General features: G+C 38.4%; 1 protein-coding gene across 4 annotated transcripts in view; it reads left to right on the top strand.

The window, feature by feature from the left end:
* The window catches only part of septin7a (septin 7a), a 64,836-nt gene that overhangs the window by 17,482 nt on the left and 30,817 nt on the right, over positions 1 to 16,537 (top strand). For all 4 annotated transcript variants that reach the window (XM_084423633.1, XM_084423632.1, XM_084423631.1 and 1 more), the window contains exon 2: positions 7,561 to 7,662. In XM_084423633.1, the coding sequence (XP_084279759.1) occupies positions 7,561 to 7,662 (102 nt within the window). The remainder of the gene's footprint in view (positions 1 to 7,560; positions 7,663 to 16,537) is intronic.

Here is a 16,537-nt window from a genome sequence, read left to right as displayed (position 1 = left end):
GCATTGAAAAGCAACAATATACAAGCACTGTAAAAGGTTTTGCTACAAACTCAACTGACTGGCTTCTCTCCTGTATGATTTCATGAGTCTCTTCAGACCTTACTGTACATAAATTATACTTTGTGAACAGTTTTTTTCTTATTAAGTGCAAACAATAAGTGCAAGTGTAACCATAATCAAAGTACTCTCTCAATATTCAAAGTGCAAACAGACCAGAGCCACAACTACACGGTCCAGAGATAGGTTTGATATTGGGAGACAGGCTATTGTATGCAGCCTAATTTGCGCGCATCAGGGAGATCGTGTTTTACTTTCACTTTCGGATTCGCGATCGCACGTACTCTGTGCATGCATGCATTCTACAAGATCAGACATTTGTCAGATGCAAATCCTCCGCCATCATCACGCGATCAGTGAACTGTGATTCCTGCTGCGCTGTGTGGATGAGCAGACGTTTACAATGGTTTTTATTTTTATATAAACAATATTTTTATATATATTTTTATATACAAAGCGACAGTCAAGGCGGTAATGTGAAAGTAGCGGGGGCATATTCTATGCTAATTTCACTTTCACGCTCCATGGCGATATCATGAGACAGCTTTTCACTCAATGAGAAATCTCGTCACATTTCGTGGCACGAGATCTCGTCACACCCCTAGTATGTACATATGTAACCAAGTTTTTGTGACCATAGACTTCCATTCTACGGACAACATTATTATTTTTTTTTTTAAATATCTAATTTTATGTTCCACAGAATAAAAAAAAACAGCAATGAGGGTTTTTGGATGAACTACAACTACCCCTTTAATGGCAACTTTGGCAAGTAAACAAGCTATTGATTGGTTTACCCACCTCTAAACATAACAATGTGCTTGGTTTGTTTAATATATCGATCAGATGGTTTAAGTGGGTGGTTCCTGAAGATGCTGTGTGGACCAGACCTTGTGCCAGTAGTCAAAAGTCTGGCTGTGTGGGACCGGCTGAGCTTATGGCTCTGGGTCTGCCATTCTTGTGGATGTAAATCTATTTTGGTCCTGAATGCAGATGTGGTAGTGACTTTATAGTGTCTTGGCGAGAATGTTTGTCTGACACTGAACTGTGGGTGGTCAGAATAGCCTTTATGGTGCGGATTGTCTGACCGATTTCATTGAGTGTGTGATGATAAAACCAGGCAGAGGCAGGTGCTGTTGCGATGAGTCGACAAGATCCTGGTTTTCTATGATTTCTGTGAAACATGGACGGAATCGCAAAAGCCAGTCATAAAAAAAATGGCATTTACTGTAGAATGTGGAATGTCTTGGAATTTGGGAAATTTTGGATAAAAAAACAAAAAACTTTACAGTTAATTGGATCATGCTATGGACCAGTGTCTGTGAACAAGAGGTTTTGTCTACTACTACACACACACAGACTCACACACAAGCACATGTGAATCATGATATTTTCAGTATATGAGGACATGAACACATGATCTCTCCAGAGCTGCTCTGAGAGTCACTTCACCAGCATTTCACCATTTCTTTTGATAAAACTATTTACAGATACACAGAAACTCAAAAGGGTTTGCATTTAATGTGCAGTTTGCATTTAATAGTGAAGTTCTGGTCCAAAATGTTTTATGTAAAAAAGGGATATCATCACCGTTTCTTAGACCATACATATTTTCGTTGCGTTGTCTTTCTGTCTTTCTTTCTTAACTGTTTTAGTTTTAGGCTACCACATCTCTTCCGGCAGTTAAGCCACACACAAAAACATGTCATTGTTTCAGGACTGCAGTCACTCTCTCTCTTTCTCTCTCTCTCTCTCTCTCTCTCACTCTCTCTATGTTCCCTTTTGATCTGTGCAAGGTGAAGCTTTTGGTTAGGTGTCATCTAAAAATCTTAATTTGCACACTCAAGTTTATGTTAAAACTAGACGCACAACAAGCGGATGAGCGTTGTGATGCGAGATGAAGAATTCTCAACTTTTCCGAATGCTGCAAGCGCACCGCAGGTCATGTGACAAGAGCCAACCAATCTATTCGAAATTATTATCAGTTGGTAATGGTTATTCTACATTGCCTTGACAGTTCTAATGGTAGTCTAATTAGGCTACCTCAGACAAGTCCAGAGCCGTTGCGCAGGAGAGCCGTTGTGGTTTCACAGCAGAAGCTCTGTTTGCTGATGCTTGGGCCAACACTTTTTAGAAGATCATCAGACTGGTCTTTGTCCACTCTGAAATAGGCTTTGAATCTCTCATCGTCCAGGTGGAGCTCTTGGATTGGTTGGTGAAACTCTGTGTTTTCTTGGCGTTTTCCTATTTTTAGATGCGACATGTGAACTTCCCCTAGGGATAGTTCTCCCAAAAATGCAAGTTCTGCCATCCAAACCTTTGTTCCAAACCTTTATGACTTGATTCTGTGGAACGAACAAGGAGGATTTTGCATAATGTCCAAGCTACTTAACATGGCACGTCTTGATTAACTGTTTACATTTATTTCCATGTACTGGAAGAAGGCAGTCAACTGTCCAATAATAACCCACATCAATGACCCAGAATGTAACCTTGAGGTACAGTCGTCATTAGGGCGGTCCTTATCAAGTCCAATTTTTTTTTTTTTTGCAAAATGTTAGTGTCTTAACCTCTTAAACTGTTCCTTTTAACTTCAAAATTAGAAATATGCAAAAATGTTGACAAAAAAAATTATATTTAGAGGTAGCTCAATCATGTGGAAGATTGCCTATGTTAAGCTGTGCGGCGTTATTGTGATATGCAAGTAATATTAAAAGTTGCTGCAAATGAACTACATTTTATTGAAATCAGAGCCACACTGACATGACAACAATAGCCGCTTTCCGACCAAGTAGTTACAGGAACTTAGTTCTAGGAACTGTCCACTTCTAAACAGTTCTAAGAACTACTCTCCCCCAAACTCAGTTTTGCTGTTTGCGTTCGCACTGGCCAAGTGGCCATAGGAACTGGTAGGAGGGGTAAGGAGTGACGCAAGCACGGTGACTTTTATTTTGACGGCACGACAGACCTTTATTTTGGCGGCGCTGAGAACGCCAGAGCAAACAATGCTCGCATTCTCTGTGTTTATTAGTTAGCGATCTGTCTAACAATACTGTTTAATATGTTATTAGATAGAACTGTAATAGAAAGTAGACAGTATATTAAAAAAAGGTTATTAGCCTATGCCGTGTGGTTGATGTCCAGTGTTGCTAGCTGGGCAGATAAACATAATCATGTTTGGCTTGGTCCCCGCAAAGTTGCGTTGGATTTTCTCTTCAGCATAAAGGTTTAGAGGCCCATCTATCACTGTTTTCCATGTTTGTATAGTTAGTTTCTGGAGTAAATATATAGGCTATAATCTGTGTGTTTACATTCTAGCTGTTTTAAAAATGGTGGGTGCTGGTGTTCCGCGTGCGTTCGGTCAATCAGCGTACACTAAAGTCACGGGTAGTTCCTATAGTGCTGGTTTAGACCCTACTCTGAAGTAGGACCTAAATTAGTTCCTCCAAATGGAGTTCCTAGAACTAAAATCGTTCCTAGTTCCTGCGGTGCGAACACACCGACATCCGGGTACTTTAGCTAATAGTTCTAGGAACTGTGAAAAGGTTCCTCCGGTCGGAAAGCGGCTAATGACAACAATCTCAAAAAAGCACAAAGTTTTCAACAATCCCTCATTTCTGATGCTCAGCAGCCAGTGTTGACTTTTTGCAGTCTGGATAGATCCGTCGGTGATCTTCCACCACATGAAGGAGAAACTGCAATTGTTCTTCAATTGAGTGTGTGAGATAGCCATTGTATTCTTGAATCAGAGCCACTCCTCTCTCAGCGTGATCATTGACTACTTTCATTGCATGTATGGTTGCCTGTGCCTCCTGATAATCTGCTTGATTCGGCCAAAGTTCCAGGTCAATTTCAAGGAACGTAATGTCATTTTTTTTAAGCAAAAAATGTGCTCTAAACCCAAACAATAACCAAGGTGATCATCAATAGAAATATGTATTGATTCCACCGGGAAAGGTAAATCTGCTAAACCAGGTCATGGATGGATTAATTTGGATTTAGTTTCTACAATCAGTAAACTGAGATATGTATCTAAAATACATATTTAGGAACATATGGTGCAATAGATGTTTTTATGGAGATTCTTTTGGAATTTTACTAGCCAGGTACAATACCAATTCAAATGATCTGTTTTTACAAAAATCATCAAAATCTCAGAAAGTTTAAAGCTATTGAGCTACCAGTAATTATTATGTTACTGCCATACAAATTGGCATGCTGTATTTTCTTATATAAAGGAACAATTTGAAGGGTTAAGAGCATGACAATTGGAGACTTTAAAAATAAGGACCACCCTAGTCGTCATGTATATCATACGTGTGAGCCTTGACATGATTTATTTTTGGTTGTGTGAGTCCTAGTGAACCATTTCTGTCAATGCTACACCATAGGAAAATACAGTTGGGCTTTTTTTGGGGGGGGGGGGGGGGGTCTCTGGCATGTTCCTCATGGCGCTCTGAGGTGCTTTTTGCTGATGTGTGGTTGAGACCATAAAAATTTGCATTGGTTCATTTGTATAGGTTAATTCAGATGTTCCCCTTCAAACATGCTGAGCGTCTCATCTTTGATAGGTTTTTAGCCTCGAAGAAGGAACATAATTTACACCCTCCCCGATTACCCCGTGAGATCAGACAAGAGTGCATGTGTGTACTCGAGTGTTTCTTACACCTCCAACACCTGCCCTTGAACACCAAACGGTAACATCAGCAGGAAGTGGTGTGGGGCATTCGTATCAGACTTTCATTTGTGGTTTTGAGAAAGAGCATTGCTTATTCATAGTGTGGATGGGGAAAATGGAGTAAGAGAGGACAAAATCTGTGTGCAATAATAATTATAATTAAATAATCTTAAAGGGATAATAGACTGGTTAATATTAGACTGGTATGATTTCAAATCAACTAAGCATTTACATGATTAATTCGATTTTTTGCTTTATTCCTACTGAAATTGATCTTTTAAAGTGCATGTAAATGATGTTAAATGGCATTGGTTTTCATAAGTTTCATAACTGATCATGCTGCAAAAAACTTGTATTTGTGAATTGTATAAATGTGATTATATCAGCGGAGGCTCTCGGTGCGGAGCCAGGCGAAAATATGAACAAGGCTTCAGACAGTGTGCGAATGCTGAATTGATTTCTCTTTCATGTCTTCTTGCACTTGAACGGACATTCACTCAAAATTATGTCAAAATGCCTATTGGCGAGTATCCATGTAAACATAGGCCTAGTTGGTTATGTCTAATGCGAACAGTTGAGAAATAAAACACGTGTAACAGTATATTGGATCCGTGCAGTTATTTAAGTGACAGCAGCCTAATAAACCTGCTTCTGTCTTTTAATGTTAATGTTTTAAAGTTAATCAAACAACAAAGGACAAAGAATAAAATCACTCACTGCTCTTGACTGAATAACTTTTGTAACTTTAATAAGGATTAATCTATATTTAATTTATTCAGTGAAGACTATGCAGTGATATTTTAGATTTTGATTATTCAATTTCTGTACCTGAATACTACTGTTGGACCTACATGAAAAACATCAAAAGCACTGTGTATTTCTTTTGTATGTTTGTTCTGTTGTATTTATTTGTGCTATTGCTCGTATTTTATTATTTGTTCTTATTTTATTAATTGTCTTTAACAATATTTGAAATTTATATGAGTTAGGCTAGTAGTTTTTGGTGTCATAAGCTTATTTGTTAAGGTAAGGCTATGGGTCAAAAACAATGAAAACAATAACCAGGCCTATTTAATTTAATTTAGGCTATGTATTACATTTTTGTGTTAGGGCCAGTGAAAATTTTGGCAAGGCTATTGAAAATTTAAACCACTGTCCTGACCGGGCCAGTAGAAAAAAATCTTTAGCGTTGAATCCTGAATATATTCCGTAGATATATTCGTTTTTTATTACTGGATTCATTGATTCTGTTTGCGCAAATTTGTATTTGCAAATTTTATGAAAGTGATTATCACTACTTTAGTCTAAAATTTTGCTCTGTTCCTAACACAAAGCTAACTTAATACTTCAGAAGATCTTAAATCTAATGCATGAGTCGTCTGAGCTACCGTAACCTTTACAGTACGTTGCAGCATACTTTCTGAATCATCATCATCACAAACTTGCATCTGTTCAGCTGCATACGTGTCCCTTAAGGACATTTCCTTTTGTAGTGTAAGCAGAATGACATGAAGGTTTTGATAGTCAAATGAGTTGGGTTTTTTTAAGTGCTGCAATCACATATATTTGATTATTTTCAGTTTCAAAAGAAAGAAATACTATTCAGAGAAGGCCTGATTTATTCAGTGAGAAGATTTTTACTGTAAATTTTACTGGCAGCGTAAGCACTGTGGAAGTCTAGTGCTGAAGCCCAATTTCTGGCCTTCCTGTAATTCTGTAGGTTTAGAGAAGTTGTTCAGCACTAGGCAAACACTATGTGCTGTACATTTTTGTGGTTTGTATTAGAACTAAAATAGGTTGGGTAATGGATATTAACAGAAGCTTCCACAGATGTGTTTTGTTCTCAAACTTATTTAATTGATTTGGCATCCGCACAGTAATAGGTCATTTTACACCTGGTATTAACATGTCTCTTGTTTGATCTGGTAATAATGTGACCATTGAACATGGTTTGATTGACCACAACAGTGTTTGGAGACTGTTCACACATGTATCCACTTGAGATTGGATCACCTGAGATGGATGTTTATACCTGGTGTTCTATAATTTATTATTCATTGGCTGCTCACCATCAGCTGTCAATCAAACCTGAGCCAATGGTTGTGGTGAAGCTCTTAGTGAATCGCAGACCAGCAGTACAGATGAAAACCTCTTAATGCACTTTAGCGGTTATCTTTCTTTTCTCATTTTCTCTCTTTCTGTTTTATTTTGTGTATGTGGATACCTCTTTCCCTGCCTGGTGGAATCTGATCCGTCCGTCCATCTATTCATCCATCGATCTGTGGAACAACACGATCTGAATGCTCTCCAAAGTAGCAGTAAGTATGCATACAATCATTTTGTCATTTTGTTTTTGACACCCACTTGTCAGAGCAGAAAGGAAGTCAAGCTGTATTCACATGTTTTCGCTGGTGTTTTTCAAAAAACACGTAATACAAAGTATTGAGACGAGAGACTCTGCTATTCACTGTTGCTTAGCAAAATACTCTGTTCGTAAGCTCCACCAAGTTGTGGTTATCCCATGTGGTTATTATAAAGACATGGGGTGGACTTTTTGTTGTGTTTTGCACAAGCAAGCATTGATATTTTCTTCAGAAAATTTAAACGAATATCGTTTTTAAATGATCATTTGTCTTTAAGCCCATGCTTTTAACTAATTACATTATTATAGCCAAATTTCTATGCTATTAAGTGTTTTTGAAGATTCATCTTGTTAACAGTAATCATGTGTAGTCATGGATGGCCCCCTACGTGTTTCTTATTTGTAGTGTTTTGTCAGACTAGCATGACAAAGCCGTTGACTGTGTTTGGTTTTGGTCTACAGCAACAGAAGAACCTTGAGGGGTACGTGGGATTCGCAAATCTCCCCAACCAAGTGTACAGAAAGTCTGTGAAGAGGGGCTTTGAGTTCACTCTCATGGTCGTCGGTGAGTAGCTTCTGTCCAGTTCATCCCACTGCTGCCAAATTAAAGCTCATTTGTCATTTGAGGAGAATTATAACCAAATCCTGCAACAACCTTTTTGGAATATCTGTTAGACCTTTTCTTTCATTTAAAAGTCATTTTTGATAAACCTTACAAATGGATAGTTCACCTGAAAAAGAAAATTGTCATTGTTCTGAATTTTCCTTGGAACACAAAAGAAGAAATTGGAGCTTGACATTTCTAATTCACTGGAATTAGAACAGTCTGTTAAAATTCTTCTTTTATGTTTCAGAGAAAATAAGGTAATTCGGTTTGGTACAACTTGACCGAGTAAATGTTGATCAAATTTTCATTTATGGGTGAATTATCCCTTTAAAAAAAAACCTTGTATGTCTTTTTGAGGTTTGCGACATATGGGAAAAAGTTTGAATGAAACTTTAATCAAAGCAGTGTCAAAAATAGAGGGCTGGTGACCCAGCTATGTGGATTATATGCACTCATGTGTCTAGAGGTATATGGTTTCACACGGGCCGCTTCATGCCGGGCGCTGGCAGCTGTGCACTGAAATGCATTAGTGATGGATTTCACATGGAAGAACAGAACGAGAGAGCAGGGCTCAAAGAAACGCGCATTCGAAACAAATGTGCTTCCCATTCTCCCATGGACCTGGGGTTTTTCCCCTCCTTTGGAATGTGTGTGTGAGCGTGGCCTTGTGGGTGGGAAGTTTCCTATAATCCCATTCATTCAGCCTGGCCTGAGGACTAGTATCTACCTCCACCTTCAGCTCTTCAGACTCCAAACACAACACAACCTGAAACTGTCACTGACGCCCACCTGGGGTCACCTCACGTCCTGTTCATAATGGAAGTAATCCAGAGCAGAAGCTGTGTTTCTGACAGTTTTTCAGAAATCCATCTCCACAGGATTTTGGGAGGAGTGTTGGTGCAGCTGCGCCCTGGAGTTTCCCCCTCTGCTGCACGCTGGGCAGGAAACAAGCTTTTAGATGGCAATTTGGTGTACAGCGTGTAATTAGAATCGCAGGATAATTGAAGAACTGCAGCGCTGTCAAACACTTCCAGCTCTTTCTTTGGATGATGAAGACACAGATGTTGTTGTTCAGACCATTCGTCTGTTCTCAGTGGGTCTTACAATGTGGTCTTCTATGGTTTTAAGATTTTTTTGGGTGATTTTTGCCTTTATTGTGATAGGATAGTATAGAGTGGACAGGAAGCGAGGTGGGAGAGAGACGGGGGATGGGATCGGGAAAGGTCCACGAGCCAGGATTCGAACTCGGGTCACCCGAAGCACAACGGCGCCATATGTCAGCGCGCTGCCCATGAGGCTATCGGTGCCGACGTCTTCTATGGTTTTAGACCTGTCTGTTGACTGGCAGTGGCGTAGAGTCATGAGTCTGGTGAAAGTCAAAATGTACCAATCATTAACACATTTTGTGCTTGTGATTTGGCTTGTGTAGAAGCTCTTCTCCTTCTCCTTCTCCTTCTTCTCCTTCTCCTTCTCCTTCTCCTTCTCCTTCTCCTTCTCCTTCTCCTTCTCCTTCTCCTTCTCCTTCTCCTTCTCCTTCTCCTTCTCCGCCTCCGCCTCCGCCTCCGCCTCCGCCTCCGCCTCCGCCTCCGCCTCCGCCAAGGATTATGAGCTCTGTAAAGCTTTACTTCCCTATGATTGCTGAAAAATAATAGTTGGATTTGTATTCTAGATTTTAGGTTTTTAACCGTTTGACAAGAACATGTTTTACAGTGGTTGTAAATCAACACTGTACACAGTACTGATACTGAACCTTTAAAAAAAAACACACACAAAAAAACTTTTTTTTAAACACTGTATGGTCTAAATCAGGCACATTCAAATGGCGGACTGAGGTCCAGGACCGGACCCTTACTTTGTTTGAACCGCACCGCAAGACATTGACAACGGAGCGGTTCACACCACATGCGCTCTGGGTCGTTTATGGTAATGATCTTTCACCGCTATATCTACTCATATTTTTATATAGAGGCAAAAGCGCTTCATTCAAGCTCTTTCCAGTCCGTGCGGGTTGTTCATCTCTAGCTAAAGACGCCAAAGCGCCACATATGACGCAGTTATTTATTTTTATAACAACAGTAGCAGAAACACGGTGAGCAGTTACTTTCGATAATACACTGCAAAAAACAGCAATGCTGCAAATATAGTTCTTTTTATCTGTTATACATACAGTATATGACTCTGAGTACAGTATATGACCGCTGAAACCAGATTTGTGATGTTTTTTCAGTATGTTAAGAGCATTTCAAAATAAGCATATACTTGTTATTTATAGATGGCAAGGAAAGACAACATAAACTTTGAAATTACTAGTTAACTTTTTCTCCTCATGATGAGGGCCGTTTTGATTGTTCATTGTTTGTTTTTAGTTGAAAATTATTTTAAGCAAAATATAAAAATGGTCCAGACTTAAAGAGGAACAACCCTGAACCCACATACACTATATTTTCATGTCACATGGCCTTCTGCCTCTAAATATAAAAATAATGATAGCTTGATAAAACATCTGACCTTACCTTTTAATATTCATATAATGGGATCAACTGATTAAATTATGTTTTTATTTTTTTATTGGCTCAATATATTTGGGCCCAATATCCTTATCATTGAATACTATTTTGACTGCTTAGGATTTTTTTTTTTTCTTTCTTTTACAAACCACTACTGGTGCCCAAATGGAAATTTATAACTATTCCAATAGAGTGGGACAGGTATGATGTCACTTTGTAGGCCAACCGGCAGTTAGCGTCACACTGGTTCCCTCGCCGAAAACCCAATAGGATTTTCCCGTAGGCTTTTGGATTATTGCTAAAAACAAACTCTGTGATCAACAAAAGTTTATGATACTTGCACGTTTTGTCCATCCAAGATAATTATCACAGATGAACACAACTTTTAGGAATTTTGAAGCCTAAATGCAGTCTCCAGAAGAAAGGTAGGCTATAAACGAACTACACCACGTTCCCACGAATTCAACAAGCTTCCGACAACTCTTTCAGTGTTTTTTTCTAAAAACATTTTCCCAGAATGTTTGAGTTAGAATAGTTTGTAAGAGCACAATTATAAACATAAGGCTGTAAAAGTGGACTGAGCTTACCTTTTCGGCGTGATGACATTTGTCCCCGACAGCCTCTGTAGTCCCATTTAGCCACTTGTTAGCAACCGTTTTTTTCAAGACACGTAACCGCTTCAAAAAAAATCACGACTGGGGTAATGCTGATGTATTTTATTTCGTAGAATAAAATGTGAAAGTGTCTTGAGTGTCTCGCTTTCGCGTTTTGGCCTATATATATATATATATATGTGTATATATATATATATGTATGTATATGTATATATATTTCTAAATGTCCCTTGATTTCTTTTTGTCCCATTATTTTTTCTCATTTTAATGCTCTTATTAACATGGAAAAGTGGATCGGCTTGCTTTGTGCAGATGTTTTTCTTATTGAAAACAACATTGGCATATACTGTAGTGTTCAATTCCACACTAACATTCTCACTTGGAGCAAATAATCGCGTCAGAGAATTCGCATCAGCTGTGTGCTTGGCCATCAAGTGGTATTTCAGACTGGACGTGCTGCGATGATAGCTCAGTTCACAACGACAAAACACACAGATCACTTTGGTCTTGTCAATGGAACCATTTGGCAACTTTTTAAAAGTAAACTTTCCAGAATCTTATTGGCATCCATTTCGGCGTCTCGCCATCCACTCAAAACGTAACGTTAGCCTACTACTCTTTGGCCGGCTCGCAAGCTCAAACAAGTGTGTGCGGCGTGCCTGCTGTTTTGTTTCCGGTCTAGCTATATATATATATATATATATATATATATATATATATATATATATATATATATATATTAAGAAGATATATATCACGCACGTTGACATGATTGGCTAAAAAAACGCGTTTTTGGTTCACTCGACTCAAAAGAAATTTTGTGCATAGCTCTCTGAATTTTTCTTTTTTGAGTGAACTATCCCTTTAAATGGCTCTTTCTGACAGCACACATAAACGTATCTTCTTTCCTGCATTCTGGTTTCATCCAAGCCAGTGAAAGTTCTTTCGAAGTTTGTGGTAAACTCTTTCCCTGCCAGCACAGGCCTGAGCTCTTCCTGCTTCCCAGCTTCCCCCACCCCTATCATTCGATGGGGAGTTCCTCTGGAATAAGCCCCCTGGTTTACACAGCTGTGGGATATTTCCTTTAAAGGAAGCGTGTTGGACCCTTACCGATCCGCCTGGTGGTCTTTGGGTTGAACTGCTCCAGTGGCATGGCTCTCACCCCGCTCTTCTCTGGCATTCCGTAACACTTAACATCTCTTGTTTAGATTGCCTCCATTGAAACCGTTTGGATTTATTTAGTGTTTGCTCTGTCTGAGAAGTGTTCTGTAATGGTTAATGTTGTGAAATACAGGAGGCTAGATGGATGCTTGTTGTGTGTTGTTTTTCATCTGCTCAAAGCAGGCCTGTTAGGATTTGACACAACAGTGAGTTTCGTAACGCACAGAGACAGGGCGGGTTACAGATACCGCAGTTTTGCATTTTTGGGCGGCTGACAGGAAAGCCCTGATCTATCATCATTGTTGACAGAGAGTTCAATGAAGGACTCTGTAATTAGCTCTAGTGTTAACATGATAAACCTTCTACCCATAGTCACCTTTTTGTTCATTTATCAATGTCTTTATCTCCTTCCTCAAGGCTAAACTCTTACCGTCATGTTGTTCAAAACCTTTATGGCTTTCTTCCTACAATGGAGCTAGAATGTACCTTTTTGTACATTGTCAATTGCAAGTAAACTTTCACATTATTTTTATGAAAAAAATTTTTTTGTGTCTGTTATAATATGTTTGCTACAAATGAAAAAACAAACGAATAATGCAATAACTGTTTCAGACACAGAAAGTGAACCTGCATCTCTCACAATAGGGTATATGTCGAACGTCGCATTACGAAACCGGAAAACAGAACGCATCGCTTCCGGTTCAGGTCTTTTGTATGTGCTTCTTGCATTTTTTTACTGTTTTACTCAAGATAACTTAAAAGGAGCGAGCAAAGATGATCATAACCAATGTCCCTCGCATGTGAAGATCGATATTTAAAAGTAAAAAAAATAAAAAATCTTCACACTAACGTTTAGATATTTAAATAGAATAAAACGCCAATAACAAAGTGAGATAGGTAGGTTAGCTGATTACCTTAAAATTCCATAGATATCGGCGTCAGTTCATACGGCTGTTAACACTTTCTAAGACAAGCGGATGCGATGAGACCAGGTTTCCGGTTTCGTCATGCGACGTTCGACATATACCCTATAGCTTTGTAATGTGGTTCCTCATATTTTCATTTTGGAGGCTTAATATTTCACATATGGATCACCGGAAGAGAAAAAAATATTCAGACGTCTAATACAGTGTATATACTTTTGATGGTAAAAATTCAGCTCAATCAGATGTTTTCTTTACTTGTAGACAGATTTGCGCACATCAGCATTGGTCAGACTATTATTCTTCAAATCTGCGGATTCTGATTGGGTGTGAGGGTTTTTATTCATCAGCAAAAAAAAAAAAAAAAAAAAACATTTTGAAAGTTATTCCAACAATTTCATTATAGATGTTGTGGACTTCGCTGTTCTGATCAGGCTTTTATATTAACACTGTGTGTCAAGTTTTGTTAAGGTTGCGTTCAGGACATATAGGTCAATTCATGGATAATGAGTGACACCAGGCCATTTAATTCACTAATAACTTTGCAACGCTTCAGTGAATCAGAATTATTTTAATAACTTTTTGCCACCACCATCCCTTGCTGCTGTGTGCCTAATTTGGTGAAGATCTAACCAACAGTTTGAGAAAGCAGGTTTTTAAGAAAATTCTAATTGTCCGAAAATGTTATGGCGTGAAATAAAGTTATGATCCAAAACATGACCCATACACTTTTGGGGCAGAAAAATAAAGAAAAAACTCAAACTCAGTAGGGTACCAGTGCGTTCTGTGCTTGGACCCGTAAATATACAATCTACTCCTTCAACGCTGCCAACCTGAAGCTTGCATGAGCTTGTGTTTCCGGTCTCTCGCATTCACATGCATATGAATGGAAGTCAATGGAGTGAAAAGTGTAGTGTGATTGCCCTTTACACAAAGCCAATTGTTAATCTTATCTGATGTTTGCTTTTTTATTATTATTTTGAACTGTGATCCATGATTATCATGGATCACAGAAGCAGCAGCAGAATATTTACATCGTTCCTTTCCATACAATAAAAATGAATGTTAATGGCTGCTATTGAATTCCAAACAGGAAAAAGGAACTCGTGGGTGCAGCTCTCAAATCTTATTTACACATTACTCAAATCTTACTTACACAATATTCAAAAACAAAAATTTGACACTTTTTTGGGGAGAAACTACACAGTTTAGCATAATTGCAGCAGCATTTATCCTTTTTGGAGCTTGGAAGCACTTGTCCACTATCATTGTATGGAAATGAACAACATGAAAAACATACTTTTTGCGTTTGTAGAAAGAAAGTCATACAGATTTGAAGTGACATGAGGATGAGTTAATTGAGTATAATGTTTATTTTTGTTGAACTATCTGTTTAAAGATTTTGTACTGAATTAGTGTCCTTAAACAGCTGCAAGTTACGACACCATAACTCCTACAAGCCACAATTCCATAAAATCTTCTGTTTTTTATGTGGATTTTTTGAAGCAGGAAAATTCTTTACTCTGGCAGCCCTATTATCCAGTATCATGTGTCTTCCAGCAGTAACTCCACCATTGTGACTGTTTTTCTGGTCTCTCAGCTGCACTGGTTCCAGTCCAGAGAAGGGCAGAAGTGCATCCCAGTACCCGCTTCACTCCACCACTCGCTGCCTGCTTTTATTGTTTCCTTAATTCATTATGACATTTTAAAGAAGACCATATTTCACTCACTGTTTTCAAAGACCACATTCAGAGAGCAAAAATAAATCCTGTTGGGTTTGCCCTCATTCTGCTCAAAGAGCAGTTGGTTTTTGCATCCCTCCAGGCTGTGAGTGGAAGATGTTTCTTTTGCAATGGTGAGGTCACTGTTGTTCTGCCCTTCTGGAAAACATTTAGGATTTGAAAAGAAGCTTTTCTTTGTTTGAAGGTTCTCTCCCTGTTTTACGTGCTGCTTTGGCTGGCTGTGGAAGTGGCACAGGGTTGGGCACTTGTTAAAGGTCAGGAGAGAAGCCGAGCGCTGCTCTGTGCCAGCATGCACCCAGTTTCCTTCACACTGTCCTCTTTGTTCCAGGCCTTACAGGAACCACGTTGCCACGCATCCAGTTGATGGATTGCTCACGGATGCTTGGAGGAATTGTTCTGTGTAAAAGTCAATTGTTGTTGGAGACGTGCATTGTGGGGAAGCACTTGAAGTGTGTGGAAATCAAATGTCAGCAATATTTTTGTTTAACACAGAGTGGGATGAGTTACCTTTTTGGCACATTACAAAATACACTTATACATTTGCTCTGAGTAATTTTTGGGTTACTCCAGGTGGTCGCTAAGGCATTTCTTGGTGCGTGCTAGGTTGTTTTGTGTAGTTGCTCGTTGACATACACTACCGTTCAAAAGTTTGGGGTCAGTGTTTTTTTCAGTATTATTTGAAAGAAATGAACACTTTTATTCAACAAGGATGCATTAAATTGATCAAAAGTACCAGTAAAGACATTTGTAATGTTGCAACAGATTTCTATTACAAATACATGCTGTTCTTTTGAACATTCTATTCATCAAAGAACCCTGAAGAAAATAAATTATGGTTTCCACAAAAATGTTGTAGCATAACTGTTTTCAACATAAAAAATAGTAATAAATGTTTCTTGAGGTGCAAATCAGCTAATTGGAATGTGAGACTGGAGTAATGGCTGCAGAAAATTCAGCTTTACTATCAGAGAAATGTATTACATTTTTAAATATATTCAAATAGAATACCATTATTTTAAATTATAATAATATTTCACAATATTACAGCCTTGGTGGACACAAGATAATTCTTTTAAAAAGCACTTAAATCTTATGGACCCCACACTTTTGAACAGTAGTGCAAGTCATAAGAGTTCACCCTCATGATGGATTTATTGTCTACTAGGTGAAAAATCATAAGTCTAGTTGGTTAGAAAAGATACCGTGTACCTTTTCTAAACAACCCAGGTAATTTGAGTTATTCATATCCATAGTACAAACTTTAGCATTCAATTAATCCAGCACAGTTTAACACTTAGGGTTAAAGGTTAAGTATGAGCGATGGAAACACCACTTATAAAGTTTGTCAAGTTTTTTGAGCATCCTCTTGGTTTATCTTGGTTCTCAGCACACCCTCTGGTTCTTCTCCTGGTTTGTACTTGATCATGTTGAGTCTGAGTTTCAGACTGTTTAAAATTTCTCTCCATCTATCCAGACAAATAGTAGTATTCTCTTGTGGTTCATGGAATTTCACAAATTTCAGATGCTGTCTGCGATTCTCAGACTCAAGCTGGGAACAACCCCATATAAGTTAATGTCAAAGCTGATTACATTATTCCACTCCTCTAGACTGATTTCCTGTTTTTGGAGTTAAGTTTAAAAAAATGAAACATCTCAGACATTCCAAGTGCTAAGTTTTGGTAGATTTGAAATTATGTGTCTTATAGGGCCCTATGATTTCCACCAATGCGGAAAATGCATTCAAAATCGTGGAATCCAGTTCTTAAAATAGAGATTATTGTATAACAATGTGGAATGTCACAGAATTTGGCAAATTTCTAATTAACAAATCAAAAGTAGGGCTGTATAATCAAACCTCCATTTTGCAGTACTTAATTTGATACAAA

This window comes from Rutilus rutilus (genome assembly GCF_951802725.1).
Source record: "Rutilus rutilus genome assembly, chromosome: 11".
NCBI classification, from domain to species: domain Eukaryota; kingdom Metazoa; phylum Chordata; class Actinopteri; order Cypriniformes; family Leuciscidae; genus Rutilus; species Rutilus rutilus.
Note: the sequence above shows the minus strand (reverse complement) of the source record. Positions and strands in the feature narration are given on the sequence as shown.